The sequence below is a fragment of the Euwallacea fornicatus genome, chromosome 11 (genome assembly GCF_040115645.1).
Source record: "Euwallacea fornicatus isolate EFF26 chromosome 11, ASM4011564v1, whole genome shotgun sequence".
NCBI classification, from domain to species: Eukaryota; Metazoa; Arthropoda; class Insecta; order Coleoptera; family Curculionidae; genus Euwallacea; species Euwallacea fornicatus.
The window spans coordinates 2,259,729-2,281,762 of record NC_089551.1 but is presented as its reverse complement, the minus strand read 5'-3'; the positions used below and the strand labels follow the sequence as shown (position 1 = coordinate 2,281,762).

General features: G+C 40.3%; 1 protein-coding gene across 1 annotated transcript in view; it reads right to left on the bottom strand.

Annotated features, from left to right (window-relative positions):
* The window catches only part of Nlg3 (Neuroligin 3), a 92,149-nt gene that overhangs the window by 5,577 nt on the left and 64,538 nt on the right, over window positions 1-22,034 (bottom strand). The window contains exons 2-6 of the mRNA XM_066287676.1: window positions 19,791-19,952; window positions 13,846-14,043; window positions 11,804-12,064; window positions 11,146-11,351; window positions 7,361-7,645 (exon numbers count right to left, since the gene is read on the bottom strand). Coding sequence (XP_066143773.1) covers window positions 7,361-7,645; window positions 11,146-11,351; window positions 11,804-12,064; window positions 13,846-14,043; window positions 19,791-19,952 — 1,112 coding nt within the window. The remainder of the gene's footprint in view (window positions 1-7,360; window positions 7,646-11,145; window positions 11,352-11,803; window positions 12,065-13,845; window positions 14,044-19,790; window positions 19,953-22,034) is intronic.

Genomic DNA, 22,034 nt, shown 5'->3' with positions numbered 1-22,034 from the left:
TCCTCTCTCGTTGGTGGAATTGTACTTTAATATTGTTCGGAAAACTTAAGAGCCAGTTCCTGGTAAAGACATCTGGAGGGGTAGGTCAAATGTAATATGCATGTATGGCTTATTTTCCATTTCAAATTATCTTACGATGAAGGCTCTTTGTAATAGATGAGGCTCATTTCCAAGAGAGGGCATTTAAAAAAGTTTCCTTCAAGTTGCTTTATAGGACGACCCTGTTTATATTTAATTAAATCGTCAAAGACCAGCATAAAAGCCCGCACAAAACCTCTTATACAAGTTTTTTTCCATAGGCGTCCCTCTACTACGGCCCCGTGCATTCTTGCCTTTAAAGTGCGGAAAGCCTTGAGCTGGAGCTGCGCGTAGAGTCAGACGGGGACGACTAGTGACTTTCCAGAGGAACTACAGAAAAACTGTAGCTGGTCCCTGGTCACTTCTCCAGTGGCAGTTCAGTTGTTGTTCAGTATAAAGTAAGTTTTAGTTAAGCTTGCTGCTATCAAATCCTGTTTCTATAGCTAAAGATCTCATGGCTAGAAGAGTCCATAATTATGTTACGCACTTTTCCATTTTTTTTTAATGCCAGAATATTCGACGAACATAAAAGGAAGCAATAAAGCACTCGGTCGAATGCCCACGGTGAAGCATTTTCCGCATCTTATCAACGGCGACTGCGCGCCAGTGGGAACACGGCTCTCTTAAAGTTGTCGGGCTCCAACAGACCGACCATCATGGTATTTGGTAAATCAATCTAGATAAACGACTTTCAACTTTGCTCTGGGAGTCCTCTCGATCCTTTAGCCAGATCGTTTATCTTTTTCATGACCACACAGTGTGCCCATCTGCAAACTTACCAAATATCGTGAAAACGGGAATACATGTGAAGGTAAATGGTCTTCCAAGTTGCGGAGGGAAACGCCTTCTACATTATCTGGGTACACTTAATACTCACCCCTTGCCACTCCCCTACTCCCAGTTGAAAATTGTAAATGGCACTCCCTACTGAGTTGCACCTCATATTAGAGGTAATTAGAAGTATAAATTATCGGTGTTTTAAGAAATTCGATTTGTCAAAGCTTTTTCGAAAAATCAAGCAAAAGCTGACTGCATCATTTCAAATACGTGCAATCAATTTTCGAGCTTGTATGAAAGACAATTTTCAAAGATTTCGACAGGAATTCGACTTGGATTTGTGTTTATCACGGAATGGAAATTATTTTGAGCATCTAGGGATTTAAATGTTACAAAATTGCAAGGGTAAAAACATCATTTCTGTACATTTGATATGTGTGGATAAGTTAACGTTCTCCGTTCCATTGATATGTAACATTAACTAGATTTTTCTTCTCTTTTCCCGTGATTTTTTCCAAAACGCTTTGACAAGTCGAGTTTTTTAATACACCGATATTTTACACTTTAAATTAACTTCAGCATGAGGTGCCCCTGGGGGAGGGTTTAATTTAAAATTTTCAATCGGGGAAAGCGGGCGAAAGGGGTGACTATCAGGTTTACGTAGATAATATCAAGATTGTTCTCCCTCGCAATCTGGAAGACCACCTTGATCAGTGCCTTCATACATATTTCCGTTTTTACAACATTTGGGGTGGTAAGTTTCCAAACGAACGCACTCTATAAGGGCCTTCCGAAATTTAGCTTAGTTTGGGCAACTTCCCCACCTTTTTTGTGGAAGCTGCGGAAGTTCCGTTGGCCATCCTTAATTTGTCCCCACCTGAGGTCCCAATACCTGCAAAACCACATTCCTATTAGCGATCTCAGGCCATTTGAGCCCTTTATATTTAATTTCGCCAAACACCCAAATCCAATGGCCGAACTTTCGGTATGTTCGTCTAGCAGTTCTTGCGTGTTAAGCAAGCCTCTAGTGCTACGGAAGTTCTCTTGAGTCCTTCACGATGCTCTACTCTTCGACAATGCCAAGATTTTTCATCACACAATCTTCTAGATGAAGCTTCCGCTTTTCTATCAAACTTTCCTTGGGGGCGCTCAATTTTGAAGTCGTACTGCTGTAGGTGCTCGATCCATCCCTCATCGAATATTTTGCTATCCGAACATGCCGGAATATTCGACATAAATAAAAGGAAGCAATAACTCACTCGGGCGAGCGTGCAGAATAAACTCGTTTTTTACCTCTGCCTGCGTGGATGCATTTAGGCCGTGATATTTCAGAGATATTACAGGCCTCATTGATAATTCAATCTCAATTCCGTAACTTAAACTTTAACCATTAATCCCAAGAGGAATTCACTAAACAGCCAAATTTCGAAACTTACGTTAGCAGTTCACGAACCAATCCGGGGGCTATTCTAAAGGCAAATGTATTTAATTTACCGAAGTGACTGGTCTTGCATTTATCACCAGGGCGACAAAATGCCGCTTTACACAGTCGAGTTACTGAGGAAATAAAAGAACTTGCATCCGAGTAATTTCCACTATCGGACTGTATGTCGGGCGAGCTTTTCCTGAGGGAGTCCTGCATCTGGTCCGCTTTAAATTATTCAAGCAATTTATTTTCTTTATTCTTATTTTGGTTCGTTTGTGTTGCCGCAGCCTTTTTTCTTACTCTGTTGGTGTCTTAAATGCCCTCTCTTTCATTGCCTGGAAAAATTAATTACCAAGAACCACGGAAAAAGTAAAACAAAACCTGAGGAAGGCTGATAAGGTGTTGGAGCCACCGGAAATACTGACTGTGTCAACAGATAACGAGGTTTGAAAAGGACTTTTTTTTCACCTCGAGACCGATTATTCAGGAATTTTTCCGCGCTTTTTTAACGTTACCAACGAGCTTCACTAGGCAGGAAATGATCAGTTAAAACCCTATTCCTTAAATATCCTCACACGCCATTACAACCGATTAATTTAACAAGATTAGAGGTAGAACCACCTGTCGAAATAAGCCGGGGCAATTACCGAGCCTAATAAGCAAGGAAATGCGTTGCATATTGCTTTAGGGAGTTTCTTGAATTATCACTTTGGGCTCGGGAATATCTAAGAAATTGGAGAAGAGCATACTCTAGTTAGCATGAAATTGGCATGAGGATTATACGGTGTCTCAACTTAAATTTCATCAGAGCGGTTTAATTGATAGAAAGGTACGATATACGAGTGATGAGGGTTGGGAATTTTCTAATCCAGTAAATGAATTCGGGAGAAATGAGGACAGAGAGATAATTCAATGGAAGAACAAAAGCCTGACCAATACTCTCCTTTTTCTCTTCCATTATTCCTCTTATCGCTTCTTTTTAAGAACATTGTTTCCAGGGAAATATGGCCAAGAATCGATAATGTAGTAAAGGAACAAATAAACCTGCCAGCGCTCCAATAATGCAGTTCTAAAAATATTAATAAATGGCAACGCAGCGACGTTCACTTGTCCAACCCAATAAAGCGACTACATTTAAAACGCCAATGAGTGCAAGAGAGACCACTATACAAAAACGTTTTCAGGGAGTAATCGCTGCGTTGTCACCTTTAAAAATATAACAAATTTGTATGGTTGCAATTTTTCCTTTTTTTTTCTTTAACCATCGGAATTGCATTGATTCACGACGAACCGAAATTTTGATTTTCATTTAGATCCGCGATGCCGCGAAAGAGCGATGAATATAGATTATTTAGAGATATTAATTGAACGCACTTGAAAACCAATCATTCTGCCATATCCAGCCTGTCATCGTCTCGTCTATCGACCTACAGCCAAACCCAGAGTTTATATCTCCGCTTTGCCAGGCCCAAAATCAAAGCACTGCCAGCTCTCAATTTCGCTCAGGTCTGGTTCTCAAATGTGCTCAGGTATTTCATCACAAATTCCGATCTCTAAATCTCATGATGGTACAAAATAATATGTCTTTGTTAACGAGAGCAACAAAATGCCAAAAATGTTATTGGATTTACTGGAGGCAAATACAATCAAGGCTCAAAGGGCGCTTTTGTCTCATGCAGCCATATCAGCACTGGAATGTGTATCCCAAAAGAGTATTCCACCTCCTGAGACTCATTAACCCGTCGTCTTCAAAGGGCCCAGTTATCCACGACTCTTTATTAAACTTCTTAATTAATTGGCTTCCAGGAACTCGTCCCGGCCCTCGCTGATGAACTTGCCCGAGGAGCAGGATGGCCATTAAACAGTTTTTGTTTCAAACCGCAATTTGTTTGAAAAATTAATACAATTTTTAAATACGTCAAACAGCATATGAATGGTACAAAACACAAAAGCAAACGTTATTATCGAGATTAAAATGTTTTTTTTTGTTTACCCCCCACATGGAATGTTTCGCATTTTTGCCTGTTGCCAAATTTGATTCGACACATTGTGGAAGGGTTTGCTGGTTGGTGCATTAAGCTTTGTTAACTGTAATAGGTAGGAAATCAAGGGTTTTGCCGAAACTGTATTATGGACGTGGCTTTGTTGCCATTACTGCAGACCCGACACGATATTTGCCTATTAGTTTAACAAAAAAAAAAAAAAAATCAATAGCGAAACGTAGCTATTTCCCACGTGCAATTAGACATACTACGGCGATGAGGGCCGGGAGTTTTCCAATTAAAACTTAAATATTTGTTTCAAGTTTTAGGTGTTCGAAAGTCAACGTCAATTTGAAAGTTTTAAAGCAAAATACAGCGTTAAGCAACCGAATGTATCTGATAAAACGGCACGTAAATCGCACGCCACCGAATCGTGCAAGTCTACTTCTTTTATTTCCCCATTGTGTTTCGAACGTTTCCGGCGACAACAAAATAGAGCGCTCTAAATTTGGAAAATAGAGAACCGACTAGTAATTGGATGGAAATAATTTTCTCGCAACCCAGATTTTGATGGATTTCCCCAGGGACGTGGGGAGTTTATTTAAAGTCAGCACCCCCCAAGCACCGCGAAATACATTAAAATGCGGCCCGCTAAGGAGTCGTTTCGAATTTTAAAAAGGAATTAGCCCACTTCACTGCTTAGATTTTATAGCCATCGCTTAAACACCGCATTAGTTAACCGAAAATTTGCTGAAAAGTAAGTTTAATAACTTGCTCAACTCCATTTAATGTTGTAATGAAATATTAACGGAGCTGTTAACTTCATGTCTCGCCCACGCTAATAAAACAAATCCGTCCGGAAATAGAACTTCTTCCTCCTCCCAGTGGCATGGCCTCTTTTTTTTTTTAAGGAGGGCTGATAAATTTTTCTAATTAGAATGATGGAATGTGCTCCGTTCCAGCTCTGGCAACCGAATTGATTAAGGCGGAATACGGAATGGAGTCTGCAAGATAGTCTAGACCCCACTTTGTCACGTCTTGCCTCTGGTGCTTATTGTAATCAGCGCTTTTGCATAGCGGGCCTTCTGGTTGTGTGTGTGTTCTTACCTCAAAGGATGCTAGTCATGTATGTGGAGCAAGTTCGTAGCTGAGTGTAGTAATATGGACCTCGTTTGTGCATGGATAGAATTCAGGTAATTCGACGGATTCCTTGGGGAGTGGTTGTTTCTGTATGGATGATTTAGAGCCTTAATAACTTAGGATTATAAAAGCGCCAGAGGTGCAATATTTGCTGTTCTAATTTAATGTTTTCTTTGGGGCTATAAAACTTGAAAATTGTTACAAAAGCTACAAAGACACCGTATTTCCTCCAGGAAAACGCTCACGAAAAGGGCATTCTAGAGGTTGTGCGGTTGCAAAATGTGTATTAATAGACTTAAGGTTGTATCGGTGATACATAATGCTCGTGCTCAAACTCCGCAGAGGACTTTTTCATACGTGGAGTTCAAGGTAATTGTAAAATGTGTTTGCAGCTATAAATCAAAAGTTGTTACAGGGTTCGTCTGGTTTTACATTCAATTTTCTAGTCAATCCATCAGGGGGTACAGCTGACATATGGGCAAAAGAGTACACTTTGAATATTCGGCAATAAAATCGACTGTAATCAGCGAATATTCAAGTGAAAACTATTTTCTACGTTAGAGATTGGATGCCTATGATAGTACTTTTTAGGCGTGATTCAATCACAGAAAACCGCGGTGAAAGTTTATACCTCATGTCATTAGTGCGAGGATAGTTCCAGAAGTACCCAACCAGACATGTAGATGGCGGCGATGTTTTGTTAAAACTTTGCTTACATCACACACACCTAACCTTAAAAAGCTTAAGTCTAAGTTTAACGTTACGCTGATTTGTGCTCGTCTTGGAGCCGTTAAGCATCGATACGTGATTCAATACTTTTAATTGAAAGTTCTTAGTGTATCTAATATTAAAGCGGAGTGAGATTCTAGTTTGGGGGAATCTGCTCCTTCGTTAACAACTGTAAAATGTCGAGTGGTGAAGTTTAAACGTCGTCAAAACGAACTTCACTGTGGTCAACTTGCCGACACTCCAGATATTGTGGTGAAAATCCACAAAACTGTGACAACAAACCGGAAGATGGGCATTTCAAAAAGTGCTGTATATCGCATTTTGACCGGAAAATTGGAGAGGAGAAAGCTGTGCGCAAGATGGCTGCCCCGATTACTCACAATTGCATAGAACTAGTGCTGTGTGGATGTTTGAAGGGAGTGTTCGACAAAATTTCGCAGCAGTAAAGCTCGGTTTTTGCGTCGATTCGTAACCATGAATGAAAGTAAGTCCATCATTGTACATCTGCGACGAAAGAGTAGTCAAAACTTAAATGAGAGAGTCGGCTCTAAAGAAGGCGAAAACCGTTTGATCTCCAGGAAATGTTATGGCGAAAGTTTTTTGGGATGCACGTGGGATAATTTTTATTAATTATCGCTCTAAAGAAAAAAAAGTATTTTTTCATCAAAGCAACGCATCAGCCCATTGCGTCGCGATGGCCACAATCAATTAACTCGTTTTCGAATTTTTTCCTCGGCCATCCCACATACCAGATTTAGCCCTCTCATATTATTTTCTATTTCCGAACTGGAAGAAATGACTCGGCACAGAGAGATTTGCCAGTAATATGAGGGTCGAGGATGCTGCAAATTTTAAAACGTTCGAAGCTATAAATATACAAATCGCTGCGGAAAGTGCTTCAATGTCAACGTAGACTAAGTTGAGAAATAATGTATCATTTTCCATTTCGTTTTAATGGTAGGTCGGGTACTTTGGGTCTATTTTCGAACCATACCAGATGGATGCAGGATCGGAATTGTCGAATACTTCCCAGCTTCTGGACAAGTTGGAACGCGAAATTAAAAATTCCCCATAGTCCGCACAAAAACAGTTTTTGAATATTAAAGAGCCCGTTTAATGAAAGCGGCCTGTGTTTAAAGTCCCAATTAATAACCCAGTATTAATGGATTTTTCCTAGCTTCCGGCGCTCTCTCACAAATTAATTAAAATTCTGTTAAAAGGATCTTACCTGCTGATAGTCCCCGAACTTGGTTTGATAGTCAAAGACGTACAAGTAGGAGTTTCGGTGCTCGGCCGAGTGCAAATCCGCGGTATGTACTACTGGAGCTACAAACTGAGCGTCGGAAAGGGCTTCCAAGGTTTCATCCCGGATGTTGATGGGGTGCTGCACGGGCTTCTCCCAATCCGTATACTCGTTGACGATTGTTGCAAGGATTTCGCTCAAATGGTAGCTGTACGTGTTCTTGACGAAGGTCCTCAGGATCTTGGTTCGTCGATCAGCTTCGATGCCGTACTGAAAAGAGCAAACTTCATTATAAACCAATCTGGACTCGGTTAAAAGTCCTCGGCTTGCGGGTGGCACATGAAAAGACCAAGACTGCAATCGATCGATGTCGTCTCACTTCCGGCCGATAACTCAATTACAGAACGGGCGAACAATGGCAGTTGGCAAAGTTTCAAACTACGACCGAATTATGATTTATCCGTTTGGGCGAGATAGCGGAAATTGCATCGTTCGTTTAATTTCGCTGTCTGGACTATTACTTTTTATTTAAATAAATAATTCTCTCTTCTCCCGGCCGCAAAGCTTCCATAATTGTACTCTCCCAAGGGAATAAATTACAGCGAATGCATGACCCCCCCACATCAATATCTTCCATTATTTGCGGTCTAATGCAGGCATAAATTACCGTAACAATTAGGGCGATGTTTAAAATGCCAAATTCAGAACGATAATTCGTTCGTCGGGGAATTTGCAATTTAGATTCAATAACGTGTCATACATAGTGTAAATGGAATTACGGTGACTGGCCCTAATTCAAATGTGTTCGATAGCTCCCAAGTACTCGCCGTGATGGTGACACCGACCCAGTGCGCCCCCATAAGGCCTCGCATGGGAGTGCATAAATTATGGAAATCCACGATGCGACTTCAGTTTTAACGCGCCTCATCTGTCAGGTCCGAAGGCCTGGAAAAATCCGGTCTTTTATCCGAGCTGACGGCACTGATCGGATTTGCAACGTGAAATTTCAAAGAGCAGCTTTCAGGCACGTTCACCCTATTCGAATCGTTGATACCGGGAATTTCGATCAATTGAGAAACCTGCATGTTATTCGCTATTATATCAAGTCGATGAGTAAAAACTAAAATGCAGTAAAGACCTGCACGAGTCTATGCAGATTGTCCCGTCCCGAGCGACAAGAAAATTGAACACGTCTTGCACAAGGGCCGGAGATATGAATTTATTTATTGTTATCGGCGGACAGGCAAATGGAGTTCTTAAAAGGCTCAATTTTGTGAGTTTTGGAAATCACGAGCCTCGTGCTCCATTGAATACGTGAACTGCGTGCCGGCAGGTTTGGCTGACACCTATTAACATTGTTCAGTAATGCACCGAACAGATCCAGTGATTTACATTGCCTAACAGATGCATTTTACTAGCATTAGAGCTGCAATTGTCCAGCCGCTAGAACTGGGGTAATTTTACGAATTTTCGTTGAAAAATACCCCCGGGAGGTCGGAAAATTGTCGGAAAGTTTCATTGAAACATTAGTGGACTTTTATATCGCGTGGTGTTGGGTCTTATTGTGGATATTGGCGATAGCCGGTGAAATGGCGTCTGGCACTTTTGATATTTGAGCTGTGTAAAACTTACAAAGCTTCTACAAGTACCTACTAATTAAATGAAATAAAACAAATGCGATCAGTGGCGTCTCAAAAATTTTATGTTGTTGAAGGAATGAGGAGGTGAAGAACTACGCTCCCGAGCATAAAACTAGGGTCACCTCGTAATTTGCATTTCATTTAATAGCCCAGAGTCCATTCAAATTTTTTTTCGCCCTTAATATAATTTACTAAAATTTTATTATTACGTGGTTTTGTCAACCCTGCTCGAATGAAAAGGAATTCCTGCAAAACGCATTAAAAACAATGAAATTGAAGAACTAACATTTATCCCGAGCATGAAAGTTTTTCGGACTTCATTATCGAGCATTTCCGCCTCTGGCAGTAACAATATCTTGTAGGCGACGAGGCACGCCTCGAATCAGCTTTCGGATCACATTCTACGGAAAATTATCTCATTCTTGCTCCAGCATTTCGCGAAGCTCTCTGGAATTTCTAGGAGCGCGTTTTTGTCTCATCCCAAATATGCTCTATCGGATTCAAATCCGGACGTCGGGCGGGCCAGACAAATCGCGTGATTTGAACCTTGCCAGGGAAAGCAGTAATCATGCGAGCATTGTGGGCCCGTGTATTATCATGCATCAAGGTTGCGTGAATGATGAAGAGCTATTAATTTATGAACCACACACCAGAAAAATAAAGTCAAAATCACGTAAACTGTTTATAGTTAAACGGAAAACGGTGAAATCATTAACATATATTGTCACGCGTCTGGTCGTGCTAGGAATGCTACAAATAACCAACTCAAAGACACACGTTCATACCACCATTTTTATTCAATCCGTACACACTCCCATTATCAATTTTGACCCGGTAGTCGAGTACGTGGAAGACATGCATATTACATCACTGTCTTTGGGATTTGAACATTACACACTCCCTACGCACCCTAGGCACATACGTGCCACCTAATTCGTTATACACGCAGAAGTCTTACCTACAAACTAAACCTTATCATGGCTTCAAAGCGACCAATTTTTTCGATGACCATTGCTTCATGGTAAAGATTTCTCGCGCATTCGATCGAGACAAAGAACTCTCACCGGCGATATTGCCTTTCTTAGAACATTTCCAATTTTTCTTCAACTTAGGGAAAAATTCGAAAATGAGCGCTGGTGCATCGATCATGTAATTGGAGCGGCAGTTGCGTCTTCAACTTTTATCCTTGAGCTAAATTTGATTCGGTTTTCAAATGGAGTTCCTCCCATATCTCTTCAATATTTGAATATTTTCGGTAGAAATTTCTTTGCTTCAATATTCGTTTTGCTTATTCACAGTCGCGTTCCACAGGTTTATGCGATTTTCGACTTTTCGTAGATTGAAATCCACCACAAAGTACATAAAAGGGAGATGAAAACCGCAAAAAATATCCGCCTCTCTGGGCGATTTAACCCCAGACTGCTCAGTTTGAGACTAAGAAATGACGCGAAAATGTGTAAATACGGCTCAAGATTTGCCGCATTTGAGAATCGCGATTCGTTCGCTCGTTGGCGCTAATAAGCCGTGATCCCACGTAACTCCCAACAGTCCCGTTTCAGGCAAAAAAATAAACGCCAAAGCTCAAAAGCCTTGACTCATCTCTGAGCTTCTGGGGTTAGTCCTAAATGCCTACTGTTTAATCCAGCTGCTTTTTTATACCAAAAGTCGTTATTCCCCGATCAAGAGACGCTCCTAACTGCTCGTCTTAAGGGTTTTCTGGCTATTTTTCTCTTTTTTTTTATTCGAAATCTAACTAACTCAGTAATTCGTGAAAGGAAGACTGGAAAATTTTAAAATTCGCTCAACATACTTAGATGTTTTATTTTGCCATATAACTACATAGACATGGCTAAGGAGGAAGTTTGTGGATTCTGATCTCTTATCTATCTCGGATGATATTTATTTTTTCCTTAAATTAACTCCACGTTCAAAGAGAATTTTAAATTCCTTATTAAAAATCCAAATGGAAAATGCTCATGGTGGATTTTTCGCTCATGAAAGGACCTCATGTACTATTGATGCGTGATTGGATTGCAAATTAGACAGGCTTCGTTTTGAAAGCAGAAACTTATTAGATTATCAAGGGATTTTTTACGAATTGCTCCGAGATTTGGCCCAAATTCAACTCACCTGTACGTCTTCGCCATTGAATGCGAAATAGGCCTCTGCTTTAACCACTCCCAGCAGCAAATCGTATCTACTAAGCTTCGAAATGACGGATTTCCTCAAAAGAACACTATTGAGAATATTTATAGCATTCTGGGGTTCCCCTTTGGATGTTTTCCCTGTGGTTCCTGCTCCGCTGTCGTAGTCTGTGTAATGCGGGGCTTCGCCACCTGGGAAGGGAACAGAAGCGTTATTTCCAGGCTCCATTGTAATGCAAATCATGGCACTTTCCCAAGATGAGCCCAAGTTCGGAAATGTTAAATAATATCGGTTATCGGTAAACTCCGGCACTTTGAGGCTTCATTGTTTATTGATTTAGTTGTAACAACAAGTCCGTGGTCTGCGACCCTCTATTCTCATGTCAGACGTAAATTGTTTGCTAATATCTTTAGAAAGTACGAAAATTTGGTCTCGGAGATCAGAGAATGAGATCGAAATTGCTTATTACGTTGGCTAAAACTCGTAAATCTAATTCCGAAACATTGAGATGGAAAATCGTGTTTGTGCTGAGTTCAGTACTCGTAGAAACTGCGAGAAAACCCAAATTTGCTTTAGAATATCAAATTTCAATCGGCCGAGCAAACAAAATAGTTTTGTGCCCCTCGGGCAAAACACAACTCACCCGGTGGTTCTCCGGTGTCAATCACCACCCCATCAACACTTGGTCCAAATGCGAAAGAAAACTCTGGCACCATCACTGGAGTGGTCATAAGGGTCTCCAAAGGTTTATCTCTTAGGCACTTGAGGAGATGCGGGTGAGACAGTTCAGGTGAGCAATTGGCATGAATGGCCACCAAAGCCGCGTACCTCGAAGGTTCTTGCACTAAAGCCCAGGGACTAAGGGCCGAACCTGACATCAGGATCGCCCTATGGAAAAGCAGCCCTGGAAATGGAAAATTGCTAAGAAAAATTCAAAGTATCGGCGAAGTTGTGGTTGGCTTTTAGAGAATTAAAACCAAAGTAAACGTTGCGGAAGGTAAAGATTTGATAACTCTCAGACCAATCCGGGTTGAGTAACGAGATCGAAATTGGCAGCACTGAAATTGTTTTCGTGCGGAGAAGCTTTTAACTTTCCTATATAAATCTCCGAAGTAAGTTTAAATGGATTGTGTAATGGACAGAGCGAGTCGGAGAGTTGATTTTGTATCTATGGAATGCCTGAAGTAGGCACTTTTATTCCTGTTGACTCAGACATTATATATGATTGATCCAACAATTGCCCTCTCGTTTAATGGAAAACCTCCAGGACGAAGCGCATGCACCTGCCTTGTTCCTCATTATAGCGCAATTAAATGTGATTTTCCAGATTTATCCCGGATAAAAGTTAGAAGAGTCGAACCGCTCAAATAATGCTTCTAAGTAAGTTAGTTGATTGTTCTTGGCGAACAAAGTTCTAGGAATTTTCCGCCTTGTTTTCGAGTTCTAAAGGCCTCATTACAGAAAACTTGGTTTAAATTAGTGCGGGCGCATTTACACAAATTGCGCTCCACATCAGGGACTCCCCCAACGCAGATATGAGCAATACGAAAGCCGATAACTAGGACCGTCTTTAATTATAATAACCAAACATCCCGACCTAAATTTCACGATTATTAATGACATCCGTCAATTAAGCCGTTGTCGGCCCTGAGATGGGTAAATTTCCGGCTATCCCACTGTTACCACTACATTATGTTGCAGGAAATTGAATGTTGTTTGAGGTGTCCCGCAAAGAATATACGCATGTAGATTAATTCGTTTCTTAAAATTCGTAAGAAAATTTCCCCCGGCTCGTTGGAGAATGAGAAAGAAAAACGAGAAATCCGTTCTTTTAATTTAGAGGGCCCAAGGACTTCTTAGCAGGATTTGAATATTTAAAATTTCGTAAATTTTTGCAAGGAACTTCCCTAAGTTTCTCGCAGAAATCCGTCTTGGGGCAATCTGACGAGTTAAACGATAAAAACTGCTTTTCAAACAACACGAACGTACCTTGACCGGCACGCCCACCAGATCTGGCCCCATTAGACTATTACCTGTGCGGGGGAGTTCTTTACTTACTTAATTTGTTACTTTCAAGGAACTGTTTGCAAAAAAGGACGGTGATTTAATTAAGGAAATTTGCATATTAAAGTATCCTAAGAAAGTGAGATGCCTGGTAAATAGTGAGATAGGAAAATGCTCTGATGGTAATTAGCTGCAAGCTCCTCGTTTAATGTCTGGAATAACAACAAGTCAAATAAACTGCTGCATCTCGGAGACGTCTTGGTAGGTAGGTATTGCAATACAAACGAGTCTTCAGGCAATATGAACACGTCCCTGGTAATAAACAACCCGAAAACCCAATACCGCCATCGCAATATCAAAGGGCACGTATTAGAAAGCAAATTACACGTACGGGGATGGGAATATTGGCCGGATTCCTAGTTCTGAATACCGATAACCTTGGCAGTAATGCTTATTTCACATTTGCCATGGCGTTTTATCAATGGCTGAGCCGAAAGGCCATTAGGCCCGGATTCATTGCGTCCCATTTGTTTAAGGCATATCTGCTGACGTCTCAAGATTAAGCAACAGTAAAGCTAGATAAAGGGGATATTGTGCTTGCTATTATGCGGAGGCTTTACGGTAATTGCCTTCCGAAACCGGGCCATTTGCATTTAGTAATAAGAAAAAATATTGTCGTACCTTCAGGAACTGCACTAGATGTAAGTAAGAAATTGACACAAGCGGCTCCGGTCCCGTGCCCTAAAAGGGTGACGTTCGTGGAGTCACCTCCGAAGAATGCAATATTCTCCTGGATCCAATGAAGAGCAGCGATTTGGTCCATAAGGCCGTAGTTAGCCGGATTCTTTGAGTAAGGGTCAGTGTTGGCGTTCAGAAACCCTGAAAAGAAAATTCCGTTTCAACTATCGTGACCACATTTCTGACAAACTTTAGCGATCCTAATTGAAAAGGACATTTATCGAGAAGGTTGGGAACATGAAAGACACATGTAAAGGGTCAGCGAAGTTTCGCAAATTAAATTTGGAAACTTTTTCGATTCACTATTCGGGCAAAAGTTCTCGATATTGAGGGAGCGGTCTTAGAAAGAACTATTCGGGGAGTTGGTAACTTTAAATCTACTTTTGCGGGTTTGGGACATTAGGGCCGAACTTGGGTAAAGAGAAGTTGCCCGAGTCTTGTTTAGAAATATCTCTGCATTGTTGTTTCAAAACTCCGAACCTCGATCGCCTCGATCGCCTCGAATGTATTGATGAATTTATCGGTAATTATATTTCGATTAGGTTGAGCCAAGATGTTGCCTGGGAAGAACCTAAACCCCTGGGCGCAATGCTGAAACAGTATGCAAATACGCTATTAGTGTAACTAGCGGGCATGTTAAATGCTAATCGCACAGTACAACACGGGCCCAGCAAACCAAATAAACAAGAACCAAGTCGGTTCTAGAGCGATAACAATCAAGATCGATCCGAGACCGCTAATCTTTTATCTCGCAGGAGTAATTTATGGTTCAATTACCTTATTTACAGGAAGATGGCGTTCGGCTTAGCGTTAATTAATTTCGGGAATGTCTTGTTCGGAAGCTCCGAACCAATTTACCCTCATCCGCCTATTGTAACAAATCAGGGCGTAAATACTATTAATATGGGAATTAGGGCCCCGACCGCGCGTATTATCTTAACTCGGTGTTTAAGTGGCGACCAGAAAAGCCGTTCGGTCAAAGGGTCATGCGGGGTTGCATTTGAGGACAGATTTTGCACCGGACTTAATTACTTTCGGGTTATCATTCTGAGTTGTTAACTATCTCGGATGCCATTGAAAGCTGCAAGCGAGGCTTACAGTTTTAAGTTTGAGAAAACTCAATTTAGACACTACAGGAGGTGCTCACTAATGAGTCTCTCTTATACGGCGCTTGTAAAAAGTATCGCAACACAGTTATAACTTTTCAAAAAAGGCAGTTAATGCATTATTTTCGATGTTAAAAAGTTTCACCCTTTTATCAATTACCTCCTACTAACTTCTTATTATATTTTCAGCCGAGAATCTGATTCAGTAAGGGATGCAACGGTATGCTCGGAACAAAAATTGGATCTACAGTTCCCGTAAAAAATCCAATTATTAGATACGAAATAAGGCAACTCATTTTTACATCAGACAAAATTGAAATTCCTACAACCAATGCTCAAATTGGGCTCTAGTAATAATTTGGCAGCGACTGAGTTGTTCTTCGAACTTTCCCATACAATTATCCACTGTTGCTTCCATTATTAATTCTAATTTTATTTGAATTCTAAGACGTAAATCATCTAAAGTTTGTGGTGTGTTTTTGTAAACGAATTGCTCCAAGTCCCCTAAAAAAAATCACGCGGCGTAAGATCTGGAGATCGTGGCGGCCATTTCATTCCGCCTCTTCTACTGATCTTTCTCCTAGGGAAAATCTCTCATCGAGGTACTTACTCGAAATCCTCAACATAATCCGGTGGGCTGGGGGCCGATTATACCCATCCATACATCGAGTTTTTGTGGATATGCAGCCTGTGCACCCAATGAGGATTGTTCGCAGGGCAGGATTGACAATTGTGTTGATGAATAGATCCATTTAAGTAAAACGTTGCTTAATCAGCAAATAAAATTCTACGAAAGAACCTATTATCTCGAATGCCTGTTTCTTGCATCAATTCACAAAATTCCATCCTACTATCAAAATCTTCGGACGTGAACTTTTGGGTAAGGGAAATTTTGTATGGATAAAACTTTTCTCGTTTTAATATATCGTTTACCGATCTTGCAGATATACCAAGTTCATCGGTAGGTTTACTGGTTCACTGTATGGTGTTTTCATTGATGGATAGAAGAATATCTAACGGTTTATCGCCACCAGTTGCTGTTCGAGGTCTTCCACATTTTTGAGCGGCCTTCACACTTCCAGCTTGTTGAGATGTTTCATTAGTCCAGCGAACTATACTTCCATCAATAGGTGAGTCCGGACATTTCTCATTAGATATAAGACGAACCTCTTCAGAAGTTCTTTTACCATCTCTATAGTCCACCGAGTTTATCATTTAAATTTGTTGCTTCTCTAATAAACGATTCATTTCTTTAATATTCTAACTTCGATAGATGTCTAACAACTAAGTGCAACTACTAATGAATTTTATGAAAATCGAAATATCTTGTATCTAAAAAATTGTTTATATCAAAGACGACTTGGAATTTCTAGATCTTATCGTCGTTTTTTCACTCTCTTTCGAAGTGAAATAAGAGTGGATCGTCTGTTTAGGAAGCAAAGACTAAAACTTTAAATCTTTTTACGATATGGATTTTGTTCTATTTTCTTAAGGAAACTGTAGATTCAATTTTAGTTCTGAGTATACCGTTGCCTCCCTTATCGAATTACCTTTCATTTATTATGCTCCGATTGGTACCTTTCCATTCGAAAATAGTCAGCAGGGGTAACTGGGTAGGGGTGAAAAAATCAAACATCGAAAATAACGCATTAAATGCCCCCTTTAAAATAACATTACACGGGTTTAATAATATTTTTTAAATATTTTGTCGACGAAATTCATAAACGTGTTGCAATACATTTTACAAGCGCCGTGTCAGAAGTTTCCTACAAACAGGAAAAGTTAAATTAATTTGAAGGCAACGTGGCAACGCAGCTAATTACAGGTTGAATTCCGGTTCAAGTGTGCCTCCCATTTTAGATGGAAACAAATGCCGAACGCGACGTTGCCATGTACGACATATTTTAAAATAATTTTAGAGCCCTAGCTGGGATGCGCCAGCCCGACCCCATCGATATTTACCGAAACCGATATTAAAGTAACCTCATATCTCAGAAACCAATAATGTTTTCGCTATCCCGCTTGTGCAGGCTTGTAGAGCATTTGAGGTGATTAATAATAATTCTATTAAATTTATGAGACTTCAATCATCCATTGTTTTCTCATTCACGCCATTTGTCATGGCCTTATTGTTGGGTTCAAATGGCAATGAAATTCCAATCTTTCGATTTCTCAACTCCCAAATGAAAATCAACACATCGGGGCTGTGAAGAATGAACAACTCATGTATGGTAATGGATTGGAACTTGATTAAAAAGGTCCAGTTTGATCATTAATAACGGAAAATCCGTTTAGGGAACGGGCGCCTTTTTAATTTGTCAGAGGAGACAAAGCACCTGAGGCCCGAATCGGATATTAAACGGAAAACAGACAACATGGACGCGATACTTTATGATGCCCTGAAGGGGGTCATAACTGAATTTTTTTTGCACGCAATTCCTGCTGCTACTAATCACAGGACTGGCAAAAAGGGCATTATGAAAATTGCTTTCGCATCTGTCACAATTTCCGCCGCTTTCCCGAAAGACAACAGCAATCAAAAGCTCCTTTCTCTGTCGTAAAATAACGCATTGTTCTTTTCTTTGTGTCCCTTGTTCTTCTTTCGTATTTTACATATCAGGTCCCCTCACCTGCACCCTGGAAGAAGATTCAATGCGGGATTCGAAATGCGTATTATACGAGACGTGGAAGGAAAATGACGCCATTTGTCAGACCATCTCGTAACGACATTGTAGGGCGGACTCGTAATACGTGTTTCAGCTTGAAAGGAGGATTTAGAGAAATGATAAAGAGCAGTTTAACAAGTTTCCAGACTTAAAATCTCACTGGATCTCTTCGAGGAATACACAAACGACAACGCCGCGTCAGGCACTCGCTTGCAATAACTAATAAAACATTGAGTTGGGATGCTCTAATTTTTTTTAAACAATAAAAGCCATGGAGTAACGGCAAAACGTCGGAACATCCGAGTTATTAATTTAAAGAGGAAATTAGAGTGAAGTTATATTAAATCCTAATGATGAATGGCTTTGCTTTTATGTCCTTTGTGAAAAGAATCTAATATATTACGGCGGCTGCAGGAACAAAAGCTTCGGTTTCCTCTGAGCCAGGCCTCGTTGTTGTACGCGATAAAATTGGAACAGTTTCCTGGGGCTGTAGAACATTTTCGGCTGAAAATATGGTACAGAGGCCCTGCCGGGGAATTGAGACTGCGAGCTGTTACCTGAGGAACGTTAATACTTTCTAAAGTGCTTCGTTTAGCCAGGAGTCTCATTATATGCAAGCCATTACAAGGGCACTTTAGAGAGACTTTTCTTTAATCTACTTAAACGCTTTGTGGCGCTCCCAGCAGTCCCATAGTGCCATTCCTAAGAGAATTAGGCTTGGTGTCCCGACCTTGAATAAATTGTAATGCGAGAAAAAAGTTAAACGGCGGAGAAGAGATTTCAAACACCAGATTTGCACAACATTTTCCATTGCTCAAGCACATCCTCCACTTCACCGAAAAAAAGGTGAAAGATGATGAGAATCAGAATTCTTTACATGATTTATTCGTTTCGTCCGCGACGTATCCGAGCTGTGGAACTGCTGCACGTGCAAAAAGTGACGGGACAGGATATTTTTGGAAATCTATGGGTGCTGGTAGTTCAACTATTGGGCGCAGAACTTGGGAAAATCTTGAAAGAACTAATTGACCGCATTCAAGTAAAGTTGTGAACACCGACGGTTTGGAAACTGCAGCTGTGACCAGCCACGAAATCACTTTATAGAACTTCAGTTAATCAATCTCTTGAAGTTCCCGTTGAATGGAACACGTCTGTCTTGAGTAGATCGGCGGATCTCACGGACCTGAACATTTTTCGATGGTACCTCGTCGGAGCTCTCTCTAGCAAATTGACTGGAGATTCACTTTGAACAGACTTCGTAAAGTTTTCAGCGCCTTAAAAATGTATTTTTGATTTCACAGTAACGAGTTCATGTAGATTTCATGCTTTGAGCGTTCTTAAAAAAAAATTTAAATTACAAAATTAATTTTTAATAAATGGATAAAAACTGTTAAAAATAGAATAAGAGGTTTAGTGATTTAAAATTTTAAAACGCAAGCGTAGAATATGCTACGGAAATGTGTTTCGATCAATGTCTGCCTGAATTGTCCTAAAAATGTGCAAAAAATATTTAATTTCAAATAAACATGTGCATGTTCACAGAATATTATAAAACTCGCAACACGCATCACTCTACAGAATATATCATTATTATACGTTAGTTCACCCCGATTGCGTTTTTCTTTGACGAATTTGGTATCCAGAGTTGCAAATGTTTATTAATATTACATAATTTTTAAAGAAACATCTTAATTGCGATTTAGTTTTGGGCATAGAATTTTTCAGTCGCCATTTCTCTCTTTAACGCCAATCCGATAAGCCATCATGGGCTTAAGCAACAAATAATATATTTTCCCAGCCAATAAAAACCAATCCCATCCATATAAACTTAATCCGTTCCAGATGGGACACCTGGCACGTAGCTTCAATTCGCGTTATCAGCGGAGCCATTTGAGGCATCAATAACTCTGCTATCGGTTCAGACGTTTGCCGGAGGATTTAACGTCTCAAACGAGGTTTCTATTATGTTTTATGGTGATTTTTATGGACCGTTTTCGATTATGGCGATGATAAATGGCCATTCATTCCATCACTTTCTTCAACTTGATTATTGCGCGGCGGGGGGCGCGAGGGGGGCAGGGAGGATGATTTGCAAGAAGGAAGGTAATGGACTTACCCAAAATCCCCAGTCTATAATTTACGGTGACCACAACGACTCCTCCGTAACTAGCCAGGACCGAGCCGTCGTAAGGGTTGCCCGAATTCCATTCATAACTTTCCCCGTGAATGAATACAACCACCGGATATTTGGCCTGGCTGCTCCCTTCTCTTGTTCCTGCTGAAATAATAAAATGGCTTTAATTTATAGATTGATCGTGGACGCTAGTTTGATAAGAGAAATGGGCAATAAAACCCTTTATAAAGTCTCGTCTCATCATCCATTATTTACCATTCCATTTAGAGTCCTTAAGTGCCCAATTCTAGTTCTTGAATCTAACCCTGTTTTTGCTTAGGAGATAAAGGCGAAGGTCAGGCAAATCCCGACGAGAAAATCGATTTTAGTTTCATCTGCTGGCAAAGCTTCATATTTTTGTTAACTAATCTTTGTCGGAGCTGTTCTTTCCAACAGGACGTTCCTTTCACTATTTGACCACCTTTGTTACATATTAGTCGCGATTATTGTGAAATTCTTGTTTAAATATGCGTTCGAATAAAAACAATAACTATAGCGCGCTATAAATTTCAATTGAAACAAGGTCATAATCAAAACCGTGACTTAAAACTGGCAATACATCAACTTGCTTTTAATCCATGGCCTTTATTTAGCCTCATAGCCCTGGCCCAGGCAATATCTCTAAGCGCTTTCGAGCCATATTGAAAAGTGGCCACTTTAAAGCATCCAATATACGAGCCCTCAAGATTTATGTAATATGCTCCCGCGTGCTTAACACTGGACAGTTAACAGTCGCGCTTCTGCTGAGTATTATTGAGGTCCTTGAGTCCTATCAAAGGGACGGAGAAAGAAGCGTCAGTGCTCTGGGGATGGAGCAAAGCAGTACGCAGCCAGGCTGCTAAAGAGAACTAAGAACTGAGCTTGTGAATAACTAAAGAAATTTTCGGATAAAATTTTAGGGCGACGAAGGAGAGGAGTTTTAAAGCAAATATTTTTGTCTTATGGAGTTAAATAAGTGTTTCAAGAGTAAATTTTAGACCGATGGAGGACATGAGTTTTGTGACAAAAACACTTTGAAAGATGTACCAAAGGATTTTTAAAATATAAATTTTAGACCGATGGACGAGAGGAGCTTTAAAGCAAAAATTATAGATAGATGTAGGGGTGGAGTTTTTGAACAGTAATCAAACACGGCATTGAATTGGGAGTCTGTAAAATCACAACTTTAGATTCACAGAGATAAATCACACATAACCAGGTCGCCAAACCACCAGATTAGATATCTTTGAAGGTTTACTCCCTTAAGAAAAGGCTGTTAAATAGAATGCGGTCAGTCGAATGATAGAAAATATCCTGAGTAGGGCGTCCTATGAGGGGATTAACATAAGTGAGGGAATAAGGAAATCAGGGATTGGATTAGGCATGGCCGCATGCATGGATTAAGCCAAAGAAATTCGGAATGGAAGTATGAGGGACAAGAGCATTAGAATACATGGGGATTTCGGGTTTTCAGGTCCCGGGCAAGATAAAGAATAAGAATTTTTTAAATGCACCTCGTCCTCGAAAAAATACATAGTGGCGGTTCCGGGGAGGATTCAGGTCGAAAAGAGGGAAGAAGTTTATTCAGTCGGTATCCTAAAGGATACCAACCTAACACTGTGTGGGCAAACAAGACCACCTAGTGACTAAATTTGAAATCATGCTTTTTAGTCCTCTCTCTATATATATATATATATATAAAAAAAAAGTTGCTATGTAGATGTTAATGGAAAATTGTAATAGAAAGAGTATACACACTCTATGTGGTATGTGCTCAACTGTAAAGTTTTCATCAATCAGAATTTTATAATGGAACAAAAATGTGCTTTAATGCAGTAACTGAACAGTCGCACAGAAACGCAGATACGCATCTATTCATGACGGTTTTGATTATTAATAACCGAATAATTAAAGCTCAGAAACCCACGATATCCGCAAAAATGCCCATCAATAATTTGGCCTGGAGCATGTCCCCTTTATCTCTCTTTATGCAATTCCACTGCAATTGGGACAAAAATAAAAGTAGGTTGTTCGAGTTTGGGCGATAATTCTCAATAACGAGTTCCCCGTAGGTTTGATCGAAAGATAATGATTTAACTGAGGCAAAAATTCGTACCGCCCTGTACTATCTGTGAGCTTATTTACCTCTGACAACAACAAAGGCAGTGCACCCGTTATTTGGACGGAACGTCATTTGGGGCCCAAATG